Below are 20,878 nucleotides of genomic sequence, written 5' to 3'. Positions count from 1 at the left end.
TGAAAGCATGGCGCTTATGCTGGGTGCAATGTTAACTGCCAAAAATACAGCAAGTGCGAGCTTGCTGGCCCCACATGATAAGCTTTAAAGCCACAGAGGTGCTTATGTGATTTGATATGAGCACAAAAAAAAGGAAATACAAAGCCACATGAAAAGAATTGCTCAGTTGTCACTGCTTGATTCATAGGAGAAAAAGAAGGATTAACATTTTAGTAATCTTTTAACAAAAGGGGAAAAAAGGATAGATGGAAAACTAGAACATAACTCACGATTATGGCGAGATACACATGTCCGCAATGAATATATTTATATCCGCAAAACAGCAAATATTTTCTTACAGCAGAGAATGTATCTGCGTCGATCTATATTATCTAGCTATGATTACTACGTTTTACATTAGCAATATTAATTTTAAACAAATTAGAAGTAAAGAAGGAGAACCTTAATGATTGTCGTGAGATGTGAGTTTTTGCAATGAATATATTCGTAGCAGCTGGGAATATATTCGCCTTACTGGCTTGCGTATATACTATCTATTTATAACTTTTACATATTGATTAAATAATATCAGTTTAAAATTAGATGCAAGCAGTAAGAATTTGAACGATTATCGCGTGCTCGCTGCGAATGTATCTGCACAGCAGTGAATACACCCACCGAATGAGCGGGTGTATATAATATCTTGTAATAATTTTTACAATCTAAATAAATAATATCAATTCAAAACTAATTAGAAGTAAAGATATATTTACTTCTTATTCGTTTCAAATTGATCTAATTAACTTTTATTTAAGAACTTTTACGATTATCGGACGACGTGCAACTCCGCGGCGAATGTATCCGCACGTCAGGTCAGCGAATGTATCCGCGCACGGCGTGCGTCTACATTATCTAGCTCTGCAAATATGCTTGTGCATACAAATTTGTAATCAAAAACACTTTTTCTTTAAACCTTGATTCACTATAAATTACTTTTTCTCTGCAGTCAACTCTTGATAGCTTTAAGGCTTATAACTCAAATATTTCTATATCTTAAAATTTTCATTGGGTCCCAAACTCTTGAGAATGCTGTGGGGGCTTTTCCATAACTCAAAGGTTTTAGGCGGTGCCTTAGGACGTCAAATTACTCGAGAATCGACTGCATAATAGAAATTGAATTAATCCAGATCCAATCACATTTTGACAAAAAAAATTCCTATTACTTACAGTCAAGAAAAAGAGTACAATTATAAATGCTTTAATTCTGGGCTCATTTCCAATTCGAAAATTATTCCATCAAGTAACATGTCTAGCTCATCTTTATCTATATTTGGCTCATATTTCCAACAAGCTTCAAAGAATGTCTCAGAGCAGACTTTTTTCTTAAAATACAAATTTCTTTTGCAATGCTACTTTTTGCTTCATATTCTTTTCTGTGCATCAGGTATATGCTTTCTATAACATCACCTGAAATGAAATGATAGTTTATACAATACTTAGTTGGAAAACTGATTTAAGAAAAGCTGGAAATTATTTTGATTTATTTAGGTAGTTTCATTCTAAAATGAAACATACCAAGTTTTTATCCTTCAGCTAAATCCATTTCAGCTGATGCATACGGATATATAGTCAAACAGAACTAATTCTTCTTTTATTTGAGTAATAATACCTCAAAAACAAGATAGATGAAAATTATTCTTTTCTTTCTGTGCCATGCTTAGAGTTTTAGCGGCCCTGTGCGAAATTTGTTTTAATAGTCGATAGACAATCATTTTTGTTAATTATTTATTCTCTCCTAAAACATAACTCATTTCATTATCACACACCACAACCCGCACCAACCCCAGCACGTAAAAATCTACAATTATTTTGACATTTAATTATAAAATTGCTATATTATGTGAATTTAAAAAAAAAGAAAAGAAAGAAACACAACAAAATTTAACAAAAACGAGTAGTTATTTTGAAAAAAGAAAAATTCAGAGAAAAATAAATAACGATATACATTTCAAAAAAAAAGCGCAATGTACTGAAGATTAACTGTTAGCTTCACAGGTGGAATTAGGACTGAGTTGCTGGGGGGGGGGGGGGAGGTTGAGGAACTAGTGTGGGATTTAGCCTTATCGTTGCTCAAAGCTATTTCAGGTTGTTGGTCTCTTTTGTAGTTTGGACAACTTTTCTGTCGGTAGCAAAAAAAGGCCATCTTTTAAAGCCCCCCACCCCCATGTTGTTGTCTTTTCTTGAGTGATACATAAGGTCATGCCTGACTTTTCTGTGTCGTTTTATTAATCTGCTGCCTGCTGTCTTTCTTGAATTGAATGTAAGAGAGGAAATAGTATCAAGAGAGTGATGCAGAGCTTCCCCCTTTTAAACGGGGTGTAGAATATCTCCAATCTTCAGGGGTCCGGGGGGGGGGGGGGGGTAGAATCCTTTGGAGAAATTTTTGTAAAAATAGGTATAAAAACTCTTCATTTTGAAGCCCTATAAGTGGTAATTGGGAAATACAAAAAATCTTGGGGGGGGGGGGGGGGGGGAATAGGCAAAACATAAACATACTCCTTTGCAAATTACGATTATACATAGTAAAAATTGTTTTTGGGTCGACAAATCAATGACAGCTAAGAGAAAAAGCTACTAGCAATTATAGAAGCAAATGGCACTCGAAGAAAATACGTTAAAATAAAAACAATTGTATTTTTTTATTGCTAATATAAGCTATAGTTAAATGACACGACAATGAAAAATATCGAACATTGCAAACTGATCAACAAAAATCCATAACACTAAAAGAATTTATCGCATGATAATTTACAATTTTTCACTAAAAATTAATAGTGGGATATTTTTGTTAAAAAAGTAAAAATGTGGAAATAAATATAAAAAAGAGAGACAAGTTTTCTATCTTTTCAGAATACAATCCCGTACACTAAGTGGAATTATTTCACACAGAAATATTTTATTCTCTTGTAACATTTTAAGCGGCCCCTAAACTTCAAACTATTTTAGCGGCCCTGTGCGGCCGCACCAGTTTGCTACCCCCCTAAGCACGGCACTGAATATGTATAATGTTACTCACAGTACTTAAGAAGACATAAATACTGATTTTTTTGTACAGCCTTCTTTCATCAAAAGAAGAAAAAGAGCCAATCGAAATTCAAAATGCTTTTAACTCTGTATTGTTTATTTTTAGGAAAGTCTTCTTAAAATTCTGTCAGAATTTATCTAGTAGTAAATTGGGAATAAACTTTCGTTTTGTATCTGTAATGTAGAAAAGTAATTTCTTTGCTTTTCTAGTTATATTAATTTAGTACTTTGTGGTCTACTGAAGTGTTAGCACAGAACAGGCTTGGGCTATACACAGTGGACGTGTGTTACACTGTGAGTCAACATACATGAAATAGCTGCAGCGCAAGTTTTTTCACAAGTAAAATTTTAGAGATAACACAAATTCCTATATTCACAACGCAACAATTTTCAAAAGAAAATCGTGGTACGTAAGTATTGGCTTCAATATTGGTTACTAAACATTGGTTTTGTGAATGAGTTTTCATCTCTTTTGCACCTTTGAAAGCAGGATTTCAAACCGTACTGGTCTCGAAGTGCATACTGCATACAGACTCCTGTGACCCTGGGAAACTAATTGGGGGGGGGGGGGGGGAGCAGTTTCCAAGATACCTGGAATTCTTTGGATTTCCTAAATAGTACTTATAATTATTCAGGGTTCAAAACTAATGCAACTTTGTCTTTGATCATTGTTAGAAGAAATATTACATCAGGGGTTCCCAAACTTTTCGATTCGCAACACCCTTTGAAGAATTAGAATTTGCTCATTTTGCTACTCTATCTTTGTTACATACACTTATATTGATACCATGGACACCTCAGGGGCACCCCTCCCCTCCACCTAGGGCATCCCAGGGTGTCTCGGCACCCAGTTTGGAAATATTTTGCCTATCCTATGTTCAAGCTAGAATGCTTGTATTTACACAGAAGCTTTTATAAAGTTTCCTAATGGCATGAAAAAATAATAGAATTTGTTAATATCAATTGACGATGGAAAACAAATAGCTGTATAAAGCCATGTCTAAACTTTTTTCTTTCAAGAACAAATAACAAAAGTTTAGCCAGGGCCTTGAATACAAAAAAATATTTATGTATTTTTAAACAATTGCTTAGATAATTATGGCATGATACAAGTTTATCTCAAGCAGACTTCTAAATTTTGATGAGTCTGGAATTTCAACATTCCTACCCAGTCCAAAAGTAATATCTGAAAGTGGCAAAAAACAGTTATGTATTTTGGGAGAAAGGAGAGTTTCTTATTTATGTGAGTTCAAGTCATTTGTCATTGCCATTTTAAACTATTAATATTGTTTTACTTATTTTGTCCAAATGCATAAAGAGCACAGGTTTCACAGTATGAGCAAATATGCATAAAGCAAACTTGCATAAAATGAGAGTCTACTGTACACACAAATTTTTGATTTGTTAATTTTTTGACAATTTACTAGAGATCTAAATTTTGTATTTGTTCTGCTTACAAGGCATCAATACTTAATGATTCAAAACAAAAGTTGTCACAAAATAACCTATACACCTAGAAATAAGTTTTTTAAATTCATGTATGCAAGACCTAGAAAATACCTATAATATTCCATCAAATAGGAATTGTGGTTGTAGTCAATGAATGTTAAACATAAGAAAAGTTATAAAGCTTTTGCTAGTTTGGAAAATTAATTTACAGAGACAACACAATTTAGTGAGTATTTTTTTAATGTCAAATGAAAAATTTACACAAGTAAATGAAGCTTAATAATAATATTGTGAGGAAGAATTGCATTTAATACTTACAGAACCCAGATAAAGCCCAAGTTTTAAATAAAACAGGATCGGTATTGGAGGGAATACTGTCATCTTTTGACTGCTCAAGCAGTGAAAGTTCAACCACAGCATTTATATGCTGCAAATTTTTTTCCATCTTTTTCAAAACAAAAGCCTGTTAATAAAAAATAGGAATGCTATCAATCATTATAATAATTATTACAAAGAGCAAAACGTTACAGAAATTTTAAAATGCAACAATAAAAATTGAATTATCTTTCATTCAAGCAATATTTCTGAGCAAATGAAGTAATATTTTCCGGAAACAGATAGCACAGATAATACGGCTCTAGCAGAAAGAAAGAGTTGTACAGTTGAAATGGCAAAAAAAAAAAAAATTGGGTCCTGATAAGTATGAGCACATTACCGCTTCATACAAAAATTTTTTTAAAGGAAAAGAAAAGGATTTATAGAGTGATCTCTTGTTTTTATGCTCCACCTCTCTCTCACTTTCTCTCTTATGGATCTTTCTCTATCTGTATGATGATTTTCATAGATCTCAACTAGAGAAATTGGTACAGAGTGATAATCAAATTCATTATCCATCGTCTCTTTTTGTTTTTTTTATCTCTCACTCATGCAACACTAAAAAATTTCAACTGCAGTTTATAGAGCTATCAATCGTTAGTTTTTTCAATTTCTTTAAAAATGAAAAACGTTAAAGTGAGTGAAGTAGAAAAAGATTATATCTGACAGAATTATTTCCATTAAATTTTATGATATGAATGGAATTTTAATTAGTTCATCTAGAAAATGAAAAACATTGATATTGATTTAGATCAAGGAAGAAAAAAATGAAAATAAGGCTTAAATAGCGTAAAAGAACCAAAATTTCCATAAAATTTGCAAAAGTATTAAAACGTTTTACAATTATTTTCAGTTTAATTCATAAAGTGTTCCAGGGAAAAGCTTACATTTTATCCTGTATGTCACAGCTCCATATTGACTTTTAAAACATGTAATAAAATTTTGTTTTCTAAGATTACATATGTGTATGCGTGACTTGTTAAGCAAAAATACTTTGCATATTACATTTTTTAAATATTACTTTTGAAATTAAATATAGAGCTATTACCTGCAGACAAAATGTGATTTTCTGTGGAATGACCACTATTTGTTTATCCCTGAAACTAACAGTAAAAAATAATTATTAGGAATGCTGAGTACAGTTGAAAACTCACTTAGCAACAAGTCCTGGTTTAAAAAGCACCCAGATTTAGCAAAGAAATCAAAAAGGTTTGGTTGGTATAATGGTAAGTCTATGAGAGCATAACTTGCTTTTAATTAGCAAAGCCAGCTTAAAGCGAGTAATATTTGAGTCAATTGAAATTTAGTAATCTTTTCTAATAATAAAGCTGTAAGTCTGAATGTCTGTGACGTGCCTAGACCGTTCGGCCGATTTTCATGAAATTTAGCACAACAATGAGTTAAAAGCATGGAAGTGTGCACCTCGAGGAGATTTTTCGAAAATTTGATTTTGTTTTTTTTTTTATTCAAATTTTTAGAAAATTTTACTGAGCAAATTATTATAATGTGGACGAGCACAAATTACTATAACGTAGTGGACAAGAAAATTATCCTAACGCGGAACATGGGCGAGCAAATGAACATGGCAAATTGGCGAGAAATTCATCATACATCTTTTGTAAATATACAAGCTAACCAAATGACCTCTTAATTTTCTACTACGGGCAAAGCCGTGCGGGTACCGCTAGTGAGTCATAAATCCTGAGTACAAGAGATAACAGACCTTTTTTCAGTTTGGGCAGTAGAGAAGCATTTGAAGATTATCTATATATATAAAAATGGAGTTTGGTAAATTTGTTCCCTAAGATCTCAGAAACTACCTGGCAGATTTGGCTGAAACTTTCACTGTTTGTTCAGTTTGGTACTGGGAAGGTTTATGAACCAGTTCAAAAAAAATCCGATTGATAGTTCCCTTTTTATTCCAATTTTAGCCCCAATTTTCGCATAAATGCCCCAAGATGGGGGTGGAAAAAAACGTGCACATATTAACATTATATGTCCATCGAAAGCGCCAATTTTTCTGCTGAAGATGGCATCTGTTCGAAGTTTCTAAGTTGTATGAAAAACGAGTTATGAGCTTTTTTGTTCCCTGTTCGAAGGCTTTCATCAACCCAAGTCATTATTTAGTGTGTCATCTCAACTCCCAGTTCATAGCTAGAATTGTTGAATATTTTTGTGCTTCGTCTGACTGTTTGAGGCTTTTCTCAAGTCAAATCTTAAAGTAACGTTTTTTCCCCAAGATTGGCTATTAACAACTAGATTTGACTGATTATTTTCCATTTAAACGGAACTTTAGTGTTTTTTTTTTTTTTCGTGATGATTGGACACTTCATTCATTATCCAATCTAACAGCAGAAACCTCGCCAAAATTTATGCAGAAAGATTTCAGTAGCGGATGCATTTGGCAGTTTTTTCAACTGTCGCGGTTTTTGAAGCCAAAGACTACGTAATAATGTTTGTTAGCTTTCACCATGTAAACAAAATATCACCAATCAAAGAATCTTTAAAAACTTATTTTACTGTAAATTAATCCAGCAACTAAATTAGGCAAATCCATAAACAGCACAAAAACTTCCATTACTGTGACTTTGTGCACAAATTCAAACTATCGTCAAATTTTACTACTTATTTTGGAGACATTTCGGATGAAATTGTTTAGCGCCATTTTATGGTGACCAAAAGTATCTTAGCATCTGGCGACAATATCTCTTTAACAAAAATTAGTAACATACCGTTTTACAAAGTAAGGAGGGGGAGCATTATCCAAGGTATCCCAAAAGGATTCCCGCAAATTCGGTAACATTTTAAATCGCACCAAGAACCCACAATAATTGAAATTTTCCAAATTAGCTAAAGCAAGTTTAAGGGGATCATGGGCGCGCGGCTACATTTTTTTAAACAGTTCGTACTTCAATAGACATAAGACTCCATGTAAAAAAAAAACTATTAAGTGATAAATCTTTTTAAACATGTGAAGTTTAATTTCATATTTCGGAAATTCTTCAAATTTGTATATATGCTTAAATTTCGTGTTTTCGTTTCTAAATGAATACTATTTTGCTCTTTTTACTTACTGCTATTTTAGTTTTATCAGCAAGGAAGAAGCTAGATTTTTAATAACGTCAAAAATGTGTGTTTTAAATTCTTCTACTTAAAACAGAAAACAAATGCAGGTAACAACTGTTTCTCATAATTATTACTGACCCAGGCAACGCCGGGTATTTTTGCTAGTATAATATATTTGTTGATGCCAATGTTATCACTTGAGAAATATACTGCTGAGGATTTTATAACTCAAATTTAAACTAATGCAGACTAAAGACATAGTGAAAGTAATGATGATAGTTATTTCTTATTAAAAAATTACAGCATTCAATCATTAAAATTATCAATGAAGACTGCCGGCAAAAATTTATTTGTCTTAGCCCAAAATTTAACTTTAATGCACAATTAAATATGTAACAAATTATAGTTGGGGCAAACCTAACCTGGCAGCATTTTGAAGGTTACACAAATCCTAATCACAGCATTACAATGCCAGGTTAGGTTTTCCACAAATATAAACTTAACAAAATGTTCTACATGCAATATACCAGACAGCCTGGTTATCACATTCTGAGACTGCAGTTTCGTTCTTATTAGAGCTCCTCAGTCAGGAATAGTGAATAATCGAGCTGGGGGCAGATGTCATCTCATTGAAGTGGAAAACTGGCAGATAAGTTTACTTTATCTGTAGCACTTTATCATTTGTGCATAAGAAGTAAAATAAGAAATAACAACATCAAATAGCACAAAGTGCAGATTATTGCATGTTGCAGTAATCTGGAATTTGAGCAATTTGAGGTAGTTTTTTTCTTATTTTTCACACTAATAGCTTTATTTTCTCAATGAGCATCTAAACTCAGTCACATAGTTAGTAGGGCCAATCTCATCAATAAATTTAGAAATTGATGCAACTACCAATTAATCTTTTTTCTTACCGGAATAAAAAGAAAATTTTGTCATAAATATTTTTATTTCGTAAGCAGGGGCTTGCATTTAAAATAAGGGGTGAAATATATGTAGGGATGAAGGGGTAAATAATATGGAGGGGGCCCGTAAAAGTCATTTGTGACTGGTCCCAAAATTGATGTGCATGATCCAGTTTGGAAGGGAAGCAGCTGCCCTCCCTTGTATCCCTCTGGATACACCCGTGTTCATGGGTGATGATAGAAATACATGGTAAGTTCGATCGAATCAGCCATACAAGAGGGGTGATAGTAGAACCCAAGGGGAGCATAGAACCACCCATTATCTTGTCCATTCCTTAACCATAACCGAGTTATGGTAGATATAAGGAAAATGAGTAAAAAGACAAAATTCTGAGAAAACGACCAATTTCTGAGATTCTTGTAGGTCTTACACACAAAATAGGTACATATTTAGAAAGAGCAGACTAAATCCTATGAAATGACACTTTTCCCATCAAGATAGTCGCATTTTACAGTAAGCTACAAGCCTTGAAATATTGGACACACTCAGATAAAAAGGACTTCGTTGAAAAAGGAAAACCAGTGGAGAGTCACACTTTTCTGTTTTAAATTTTCCATTTCACATAAGCATATTGCTTTCTTTGTTTAAGAAAATGATATTTTTATATCAAAATAATAGTTTCAACATTTTATTAAGTGGAAAAACACAAGAGATAGCAATAAGTAGAAATAAAAGAAGCATTACTATCACGTACTTTTTCACAAAGGAAAAATCAACAATAAAAAAAGATGCACTAATATCACACTATGAGTAGATTTAGTCAATCTTCAAAATTTACAATAGCTGCTGAAATTGGTCGCTGCCACACCTGATACACGCTCTTGCCCTTTTACGAATGGAAACAATCGTTGCTCTTATTGAAATTTCATTTTTTAGTTTCATTACTGCTTCATCAAGCCGGTTGCTCACTTCCAGGAAACTGGCAACTTATGTTTTGTAAACTGCTTGTTTTAAGAATCCCCAAACAAAGAAGTTCACTGGAGTCAGGTCTGGTGGTCTAGGTGGCCAAGGGATGGTGCCTGTAAGACCAACCCATTGGGGATACTGTTCAGTCAGAAAATCCTGAATGGCATTTGAAGAATGTACATTGTACAGGAATCCATCGTGTTGGAAAATGATTTCCGCTCTAGGTAACATTTTGTAGATAGCTACTAGCCCGAGACGTTTCTTGAGAAAAATACTGTCGACACATGACTCGTTAGTCACTCGAGGGGGCATGATAAATTTGCATAACTGGCATCAAGCTGGTGAACAAAATCCATTTTTAACCCGAAGTTCCAAACTCGATTTAGTTTAAATGTTTGGCTGGGCGCAATCGGCGATCATTTGATGGATCCGTATGTGTGTTTTAAGATTTTTTTAAGGCAGGAAGAACATACTTAGAGTTCATGGAACATCATTTGCCTGGCTTACTTGATGTTATTTCTGCTTTGGAGAAAGCAGAAATCATTTTTCAACACGATGGTAACCATGCTCATTTTCAAATGCCGTTCGGAGTTTTCTGACTGAACAGTATCCCCAATGGATTGGTCGTACAGGTCCTATTCCTTACATCACCAGACCTGACAACAATGGACTTCTTTGGGGATTCTTAAAACAAGAAGTATACAAAACAGAAGCAGCCTGTTTGCAGGAATTGCACAACCAACTTGATGAGAGCAGTTGTAAAACTAAGAAATGAAATTTCACTTAGAGCAACGGTTGTTTCCGTTCGCGAAAGGTGAGGTTATGTATCAAGTGTGGCAGCGACCAATTTCAGCATCTATGGTAAGTTTTGAAGATTGATTAAATGTACACATTGATATTAGTGTAACATTTTTAGGATTGATTTTCTTCTGTGAAAAGCTTCTTTTATTTTTACTTATTGTTATCTCTTGTGTTTCTTCACTTAATAAAATGTTAAAATTATTATTTCAATATAAAAATACCATATTCTTAAACAAAGAAAGCAACATGCTTACGTGAAACAGAAAATTTAAAACAGAAAAGTGCGACTTTGCTGGTTTTCCTTTTCAATGGATGCAGATTTTTACACTGTTTCAAACACAAGCCGAAATTTCTGCTGAACTTAAAGCCGAATATGATTTGTTGTTGTATCATCTAAAAGCTAATGAAATGGGTCAGTTTTTGGTAGATTTGACCGATTATAGCTCAAACGGTTGTTTATGAAAATGTCGATTGAAAACTTTGGCACCATTTCAATTCTGAGTGTGTCCAATGTTTCAAAGCTTGTAGCTTGCTGTATAATGCAACTATCGTTATGGGAAAAGTGTCATTTCGTAGGATTTAGTCTGCTCTTTCTAAATATGTACAGTAGAAGACCGTTATAACGCCAACCTATTTAACGCAATTCTCTATTAAACGCACAACTTTTCAGAAGTAAGCAATATGTTTTGAAGTTTAAAAAATCCCTCTGTTTGCTTTGCAAGCATTAAAATTGTAAGGCAAATCACATTTTGAAATAGTTTCTCATCTATCCATCTTAATTCAAAGCTTTTAAAGAAAAATTAGTACTTACAGTAAATAGAAAATACCAGATGGCTCTTGAATATGCAGCTGTTATGCAAACCATGAAGGTAGCAGAAGTGCAGGATAATGCACTTTCTTTTGATTGTGAAACATATTTAATTGTGAACAACTAATTGTAATATTGGAGCTTTAATACTCATTGCAGATAAAACTCATTCTGAAGTTTTAATACATAGATATATTCTGAATATTAGTTTCAAAATTTGTGAAATGATCTATATAACACAAAAACCTGTATAATGCAAAAGCTCTGGTCCCAAGGTGTGCATTATAACAGTCTTCTACTGTACTTCTTTTGTGTGTAGGACCTACAGGAATCCCAGAAATCGGTTGTTTTCCCAGAATTTTGTTTTTTTAATAATTTTCCTTATATCTACCATAACTCGGTTACGCTTAAGGATTGGACACGATAACGGGTGGTTCTATGCTCCGTTTGGGCTCTTCTATCATACCCTTTCGTGTGGCAGATTCGATCGAACTCACCCTGTATATCTAGAATAAAATATGCAAACAAAATCTTTGAAAAGGAATAAATTTTCTTTGAAAATACCAAATTTTCCAGTTTTGAATGAAGTGTTGTACTTAGTTTTTCCAGCTCACAAAAGATAGAACTTGATTCAGAAAACTCTAAAAGCCCTTGTTTTTTTAATTCATTGTCAGATCTGTAAAGAAAAAGACAAATTATATGATTATTAAAAATGATTTCTCATGTTTGCAATAAGTTATTAACATTTTTAAAAGGTAGAAGTTTAATTTTGATTTATTTTGCTGCTTTACTATGCATTGGTTAAGTCTATAGCTTCTCGTGGTTGAATTGAAATTAGAAAATTCTTTCTTTGAGTGCAAATGCTTCACGTAACATTACCAAAGGTGGTCAATAACTGCGCTTTAACAACTAGCTTCAAAAATTTTATGGGGGAGCGTCCCGCCCCTCCTCTGTACCGCCAACATTATTTAAAATAGCCTTAAATTTTGTTTAAGGGCTTGAATTTTGATTAATTACAGGGATAAAGCTTCTGAAAACTTCCCTTAGCATTATTGAAAGTCGAATAAAATTATTTATGGATTTCCAATTTCGAAAAATCGTCGGTCCTCATGATGATATCAAACACGGGCCACAATTGCATATTTTAGATTTCTTATTTTCGAAAAATGAGAAATCTACCCCCTGATCTTTTCTCCCCTAAACATCATTTGAGATCGTCTAAAACAGTTTTTAAAACTACAATTTTGAAAATTTTTCGGAAGAGAACCCCCACAGCCCCTACTCCTTAATGTAATTAGAGAAAAAATATAACAATTGTGTGCTTCAAATTTCAATCTAGAAAAATGGCCAGGGAAACGCCCGCAGACTGCTTTTCCATCCTAACATTAGCAAAGATGGTCTAAATGCATTTTTAAGGCCATACAAATTAGAAAAAATAGACATTCTGCTTGACTTTTGTGCCGATTTCTTTATAGTTCTGGGGACAAAGGTTAAATGTCCAGCAAGTTGGGGGGGAGGGGGCACGTGTACCCCCTTCCCCCCTGACGCTACGCCTCTGCTTAATCTAGCATTTCGAATAGTGAAGCACTTGAAAACATTGATCAAATTTATTTGCCTAGTAATATGCTTACATTTCTTTATGTTTGATCTGACAAATTTCCAGAATCGTTGCATGAAGATTCGTGATGTAACTTCTCCATTTCTGTACAAGATTGTACACCTCTATACAAGAGTCGGAAACAATACGTTTGTTTCCCGTTAACTTTTTCGAAGCCATATGATTAATAATTGATGTGCTAAAATTTACCAAAGTTAAGATAAATTGAAGGAAATCAACTTAGAGGTTCTGATGTTGACCGTACCACATTGTTTACGTCTATTACGTTTTCATCACGGTTTCCATGGTTTCCATTGAGGCTCGTAGCGTGGCGCGGTTGGAAATTAGCAGAAATGTGAAACTTTTAGGACATATTTCATTTAAAACTTCTCAAATAAAAACACAAAAGAATGTAATGCATTTATTGTAGAAGTCAATATTTTTTACTTAATTCTTTAGTATTTTACACCGTTCATTTTTTTGATATTTCAACTTCGATGTGCATAGTAATTTCATCTTCATCGACATGCTGTTTTGTTTACATTCGCTCCGATCTTCGTTTGACAGGCATACACTTATTTTTCAACCTCTCAAGCCCGGATGCAAGTTTCCCATATACATATATATTAGCAACATTCTACTTTTATTCACGAACATTAATGCTAAAAAAAAGTTTGGTTTTCAATAAATTGTGATTGAATTAAATCTCCCTTGTGTGAAACGCCCCATTCTAAAATTTTTCGGAGTAAAATTCGTTCTTGCTTATAAAATATTTCTATGCTTTTTATGACTTTACCATGATTGAATTAAATTTGTACATTCATAAATGCATTCCCGTTTTATTTTATCGTTTTCATATTTTGATTTTAGTATGTGTACAATTCTGTCCTTCTCTTTCATCAAAACTGATTTTTTTAGTGCCATAAATTTTAAACCTCTTTACAGCGTCTTCATTGAAATTTCGAAAAATATTTCACAGATTTCCATAATTTTATGTTTGGATAAAAGCACAATGTCCAGGGTACCTTGTACAAGTGAGGAAATCAAACTTGCAAGGTTCTTCAAGTTAGCACAATAGAAACTCAGCTGTTGGTGTTTGTAATTTAACCTGACAATTTACTTGGTTATTTCGGATGCAAAGATACCATTATTAAACTTCTGTTGTCAGTATTAACTTCAAATTGCAAAAATTCGTTAAAGAAATATTTGAATTGACCTTCTTACTTAATGTTAAAAAAACACTGATTGATGTACAGATACTGCTTGGGCTCTGTTTGAATCTTGTAAACCTATTGATATCTAATATTTCCAGCTCAATGCCTTAAATATTTAGAACGATATCAACAATCTAATGTGCCAAATTTTAGTAATTCTAGAATGGACCAGGAATCCGAAGGGATAGTTTTAACTGCGATAAATGAGGGTCAACTTTTAACCTTTCTTTGTGTGTGCTTGTGTTAAAAATTAATTCAAAAATTGATATCTTAGAATAAATGTATAAAATTATTTCTATTCCGAGTTAACTAGTAATAATGAACTTATTGGAGTTAGTAAACAAAACCAGGTTAGCCTTCTTTAAGTGATATCAGTTTTCTTTGAATAGCGACATAGAAATGTACCATCCTTACTTTACTTTTTGTATAAGTGAGATTTTTTAATTGATTCCAAATTTTATATGAATCTTTATTTGAACAAAATAACTGTATATCAAGTAAGCAAAAAACGTATTTGACGAGCGTTGCATCAAAAGAGGATGTTCCATTTGTTTGTTAGAATAAATATGCATATTTTTATTTAAAAGATATCGACTAATTTTAAGAAATGTTAGCATTAGAATCTCTTCATTTCTGGTAAGGGGCCATTTCACAGCATTTTGTCCAAATGCAGTCTGCAACTTGGCACTTCTTTTGCTATAGCTATTTAATGTACTGTTTGATTAACACAAAATTTTATTTTGAGCCAGTTTTACCGGCACACAAACTCAAAATAAAGCAATGTGCTAATAAAACAGTAAATTGAATAGTTATGGCAATAAAAGTGTCATGTTGTTGACTGAACATGTTGGACAAAATACTGTGAAATAGCCCTACGGCAGATTCTATTTTGAAATATTTTTTACGAAATGATGTGCTAATGAAGTACTCTCAGTTGTTATAAAAAATGTATCAATGCCTGTAAAAGAAAAAGAAAGGCAAATTGTGATGAGGAAGTGAAGTATGAATCTCAATAAACCGGGGAATATGAATTATCATAAGTTTATGATAATACATACAAAATACGTATTATCATAGAATTTTCACGATTTCAATGTATTTAGAAACACATAAAAATCCAGAATATAATACAGGGCTCATAGCAAGTGGAAGAAAATATATAGGAGTTTAAAAGGAAAAATATAGGAGTTTGATAACAAAATATATAGGAGTTGGATAGCAAAATATATAGGAAAGAGTTTAATAGCAAAATATATAGGAGTTTAAAAGGAAAAAATATAGAAGTTTGATAGCAAAATATATAGGAGTTTAAGGGAAAAAGATAGGAGTTTAGTAGGAAAATATATGGCAATTTCAAAAAAGTATAGCATCTAGTATGTTTGGAGCACTGTACCAAAAAAAAAAAAAAAAAACACACACACACACACACAGAGAGAGAGTGCCAATATCAATACAATTCTACAATGCATGAAGTCATAGCAATGTGAAGAGTCTCAGATGTGAGAGCAAATGAATCTTTGTACCCATGGTCGCTTATATGAATCAAATTTGTTTAAGACAATTTTGATTCAATTAAGCAAAATTATGAGTGCATGTTTTTCTTTTTTTTTAACGTGAAAAATTCTACATACAATTTCAGAGAACTTTATTAAACTTTTGGTGAAGTTAGATATCTTTAGAAATATACAGCAAACTAATATCCATTCTCTGATTATTTAAATAATTTTATCACAAAACAGCATGAAAAAGCAATTACAAAATTCAGATTTTGTCCGAAAAATGCACCTCTTTTGATTGCTAAAACTAGGTAAAAATTAATTTGGACATTCTTTTTTCAATGTCAAATCTACCTTTAGTCCTTGGTATTGGTACCTTATAGTTTTAATGCTAACACTGTAACAATGAAAAGTCCCGTCGACTCCATGTCTCTCTCGTCTTACTGGTTTTGTTGGACATATCTTGAGAAAATCGTTACAAAAAGTGTGCAACACTCTGCCTAACCTTCGTTTCACTATTTACAGAAGAAAAAATATTTTACTAAAGGTAGGTAAAGAAAAAACGACTGCACTAAGGCATCACGTTTTGGGGGGAGAGAGAAATGGTCAGTCTCATACGCTTGATTCATTTGAGCGGCATGTTCGATTAGAATATTCTGCAAGTTTTTAATGTTAAAACTGGGTTTTGTTTTTGAGGAATATATTCATTAAAGTGGCTGATACAATTACCTGGCGCTCACTAACAGCATTATCCATAGCTCACAGTTAATGTGCGTACATATATATGTACACACATGTATAAAGGGTAAATTTGACCTAATCTGCCAAACAAAAGGGAGTGTTAGAAGAGGCCTAGAGGTGCATAGAACCATCCATTATCCTCTTCAATTTGTAACCGTAACTGATTAAATAGAAAAAAAAAATTTGAGATGAAGACCGATTTTTGAAAATCTTGGAAAATCTACACACAAAATAAGTTCATGTTTGAAAAAAGCAGACAAAATCCTATAAAAATGACTTTTTCATCAAAATAGTAACATTTTTCAGAGAGCTACAAGCTTTGAAACATCTGAAGTACTCAAAGTTGAATTGTATCAAAATCTGAACACAGCATTTTCAAAAAAAATCGTTTAAGTTACAACCGGTCATTTGAACTACATGTAAGATTATATGTACAAAATTAAAAGATTTCAAAATCTTTACAGCAGCACACTTAAACTTAACATGTTATCATATTGAAATTACAAAATAAAATCATTTAAAGAAAATTAATTGAAAACAAGTAAAAAGTTGCAAGTAAAGCCATCTATATTTTGCATGTTTCATAAAAATAATCAAACAGAAGTTTAGAACATATGTCAACATTAAAGATGTAAGAGTGCACAGTGCAGGAGAAAAAGAAGAAAAAAAAATGGATCAAATGTTTTTGCGTTTTTTGGTAGCATTTAACAATTTAACATCCAACAAAAAAAATATAGGAGTTAGTGAGAAAATATAGGAGAAGATCTGACAATTGTGAAAATATAGGAAATATAGCAGATATAGGAGGATTATGAGCCCTGATAATATTATGTGTTATATGTTTCAGGAAAATGAAAGAAGAAAATCATTTAAATGATGTAATGGATAACGAAAATGAAGAAATTACAAAACGTTTGAAGGAATTAATTGGCCAATTTCATGTAAGTATTTATTTTCATCACTAATCTTTTTTTTTTTTTTTTGTCAATGTACAGCAGTCAAGGTGGAATATTTATGTTAAAAATTCAATATGATTTTTGAAGTATATTTTTGAACTACTTTAAAGAATTATTGTTCCTTTTATAATTCTATATTTTGAACTCAGTAAGATAGTTGATGTGTAATATGAGGATTGTACTAATATGCAAGTAACCTTGTAAGGTGCATGTCATTTTTTTTTAAATGGATAGATATCAAATATTTCCCCTTTTTTTTTAATTCTTTGTTTTATTTTTTAAATTAGACAAAAATGAGTTTAAAATAAACATTATCCTTTGAGATGTTAAGATATTAAGTTATTAAAGGTAAATAACCCTTGCAGCCACAATGTTCTTTATCAATTCTAATACAGTAAAACCTGTAAAGTTGACCACCCTTGTAAGTTGCCCACCTGTCTAAGTTGACCGCTATTTTTAGGCACAGAATTAGATCTATATCCTATAGTTCAACCTCTATAAGTTGACCACTAAATTAGTGCACCCCAAGTGGTCAACTTATACAGGTTTCACTGTATTTCCTTTTGCTACATTAAAGGACTCCTCATACTGCTGAAATAGATGTATCCAATTTTATTTTTCAAATTTCTGCTTTTTTTTTCCATTTGCTTTAGTGAGCAATTTACTACTTATAAATTATAGCTTCATTCTATGACTTATAATGTCTGGGCTGTTATTTTATTTGTCATTGTCGTATTTGACATTTCAGGAACCTAATTCATTTGAATTTCCATTGTAGATAGACTTTAGATCTTCTAGTCACCACTGTATGTCATTTGTAAGTAGCAGCATAGGTGGCTGATGCATTAAAAAAGTAAGGTTGAAAAAAGTCGGGGTTAGGAAGAGGAACCCCGAAAGTTGATTTTTTTTTTCTTTTTGTAAAATTTAATGTACGTTATTCGATTTTACAATATTGATTAGGTGGCCTCTAAAAAATGGAATCTGCCCTAGAGAATTGGGATGGTTGACCACCCTAGATTCACCCCCCCCCCCTTCCAATCCAATTAAAATTCCATTCTTCAGAAATAACACAAGAAAAATCCATTTATTTGGAACTTTTAGTTTTTATTTTCGTGAAATAAACCAATCTATCTGTAAAAGATTATTTTTCAACCAAATGTTAATTTTTAACTCTGAAAAGTGATGGATAATGCTCTTTAACTTTTGGAAGTGATGGGGCAGTTGCCTGATTCTCCTTGGTCTTCTAAAATGTTCAAAGACAGTCTGAAATGCCCTTTTAGAACTTCAATTTTGAGAATTTTCCAAGAGAGATCCCTTAATCCCCATCCCCCTCCCTTCTCACCTAACTTCTCCAAAAATTAAAACTGCCTTTTCAAAACTTCAGTTCTGAAAAATTTTGGAGAGAAGAGGCCGTGAAACTTCAATCTCTCTTTTTTTTTTTTTTTTTTCCGTCCCCATAGAAAACTTAAAACTTTGCTCATAGAACTTCCTGTGGGAGAGCCCTCTAACACTTTCTTCTCAATAATAGTCTGAAATTGACTTCAACTTCAAGAATGATTTTTGGTGGTAAACCTCCCTATGCCCCTTCTTCCTCCTAACATGATCAAACAAAGCCTAAAGTCGGACGTCCATTACAGAACATCTTGAGAAGGGTACCACTTGACTTCACAATATTTTTAATGCGAAGATAGCCTACATATGCGTTTTTGAGAATTCAGTAAAGAAAAATTCAATAAGAAAGCACCCGAACTTTCCCCATTCCACCAAACTGCCAAAGATACCCTTAAAATTTATTTCAACTTCGAAAATATTTCAATAAAAAGCGTCAGTACCCCCTCGCTCCTCTAACATCGACCTACAGTTGAGTTTCCAAAAATTCCCTAAATTTGCTTATTTCAGAGCTCAAAGTTTTCAAATTGAGTATCAAAACATTCTCTTTTTCCTTAATATTTCCAAAATAGCTAAAAAACTTGCAGTTTAAAATTTTAATTTCAGAAAATTTCCTTTTGCTGCATCCCCTAATGTTAACAAAGAAACATCAAAAGGGATTAATTTTTAAAATGATCAGGAGTAAGTCCCTACCCAGCCTTTCACTTAACATTACTACAAATTGCCTAAAATTATTATTTTTGACAAATTTTGCAACTTTTCCTAAGAGTTGGCTCTGACTCCTCCTCCCTTTTTTTTTCTTCTGCACAAATATGGAATTTAACTACGTCTTTGTTTTTATTTTTAATTTAGTTTCTAGTTTTAACTGAAACACTTTTGACAGTCTAATGTGTTAGCTGTTTCACAACAGAAGGGAGGCAAATTGAGAAACCATCCTGGGCGGTAAACACTGAACATCGTACTTGATAAAGTATGTACATTTTTAGTATGAAATTGTTTTTTGTAAATGCATTCATTTAAATTTGTATGATGCAAAATTATAAAACAAAAAACATCTTTGGAGCCCCTTTGCTCTGCCCCTTGTTGCGACATTAAACAGAAATAAATAATTTGACACATTGATGTGTTTTCCCGAAAATGCGGTAAGGATGAAAAAATATTAAAACTCCTCTCAATTAAAACTCCTCTTGACGAAATCCTGAACAAGGGCCTGCAGCCCCCTCTCCAAATATGGAAGGTTAATATGATGGACACTACTAATTTTAAAAATATCCAAAATGCATTGTGATCTCGCAATGTGCTATACTCAAATAATTTCTTTTATGTTACAGCAATTGGCAGAAAAATCAACAAAAACTTTAAGGGCGATTGATAATGCCAAATCAATGGACATCGAAGAATGTCAGACTCGTAATTTATATGAAGAAGCAATAAACAGCTCAGTAAAGGAGAAAGAATGTTTGAAAGGTATTTTAGATTTACTGTATGAAAAGCAGAAAGAGAAATTTGCAAGAGTCTTTCAAAAAAATGGTGGTTAGTATTTTCTAAAAAATTTCTTCATATATATCCTCTCATTTATATGTTTGGCAATTATATCTCTAAGGTTGTCAGATATTTAATTATCTGACCAGTGTTTTTTTTTCCTTTCTGTGTACTTTTGTGCTGTATCAATTCTATGAATGCAAAATATTGCATATTTTTAGAACAGTAATGATGCTTCAGTTAGTAGAAGTTTAATTTGAACCAAAGGTATAGCGTAGCTCTGGTAAGTTGGGCAACAACCTTAAAGATGTTTACCTCTTTTTCGGGTAATAGAGAAGGTTTTTTTCATAGCAGTTTTGCAAAACTATTCTGACTCAAATCTGCGCCAGTAACATGCCCTGTTTTCACTAAATTTCTCAAAAAGAGGTAAATATTTTCAATGTCATACTTCAACTTACCAGAGCCGCATTATACTCACTCTCCTTTTTGAATCTTAATGCATGAGCTTTTTACTGCTGCTAAACAAGGCTGTATATTCGGAGTTGAATAGTTGGTGTCAGACGATTTTA

General features: G+C 32.6%; 2 protein-coding genes across 6 annotated transcripts in view; one reads left to right on the top strand and one right to left on the bottom strand.

Moving 5' to 3' along the window:
* Window positions 1-1,254: 1,254 nt before the first annotated feature.
* On the bottom strand, window positions 1,255-13,329 carry LOC129221120 (cyclin-dependent kinase 2-interacting protein-like). The gene is made up of 4 exons (XM_054855568.1): window positions 13,066-13,329; window positions 11,999-12,110; window positions 4,831-4,975; window positions 1,255-1,446 (listed from the first exon to the last, which is right to left on the bottom strand). Exons 1-4 carry the CDS (start codon window positions 13,209-13,211, stop codon window positions 1,304-1,306), a joined length of 546 nt encoding a protein of 181 aa, XP_054711543.1. The 5' UTR covers window positions 13,212-13,329; the 3' UTR covers window positions 1,255-1,303.
* A 246-nt stretch (window positions 13,330-13,575) lies between these two features.
* Window positions 13,576-20,878, top strand: part of LOC129221073 (SAGA-associated factor 29-like) — an 11,671-nt gene continuing 4,368 nt past the window's right edge. The window contains exons 1-3 of one of the 5 annotated variants that reach the window (XM_054855523.1): window positions 13,576-13,633; window positions 17,330-17,423; window positions 20,159-20,360. In XM_054855523.1, coding sequence (XP_054711498.1) covers window positions 13,632-13,633; window positions 17,330-17,423; window positions 20,159-20,360 — 298 coding nt within the window. In that variant the 5' untranslated portion in view covers window positions 13,576-13,631. Of the gene's footprint in view, window positions 13,777-14,171; window positions 14,596-17,329; window positions 17,424-20,158; window positions 20,361-20,878 lie in introns of those variants that run through there. The other 4 variants (XM_054855531.1, XM_054855539.1, XM_054855547.1 and 1 more) reach the window with 4 other exon arrangements.

The sequence above is a fragment of the Uloborus diversus genome, chromosome 1, assembly GCF_026930045.1.
Source record: "Uloborus diversus isolate 005 chromosome 1, Udiv.v.3.1, whole genome shotgun sequence".
Taxonomy (NCBI): Eukaryota; Metazoa; Arthropoda; class Arachnida; order Araneae; family Uloboridae; genus Uloborus; species Uloborus diversus.
Note: the sequence above shows the minus strand (reverse complement) of the source record. Positions and strands in the feature narration are given on the sequence as shown.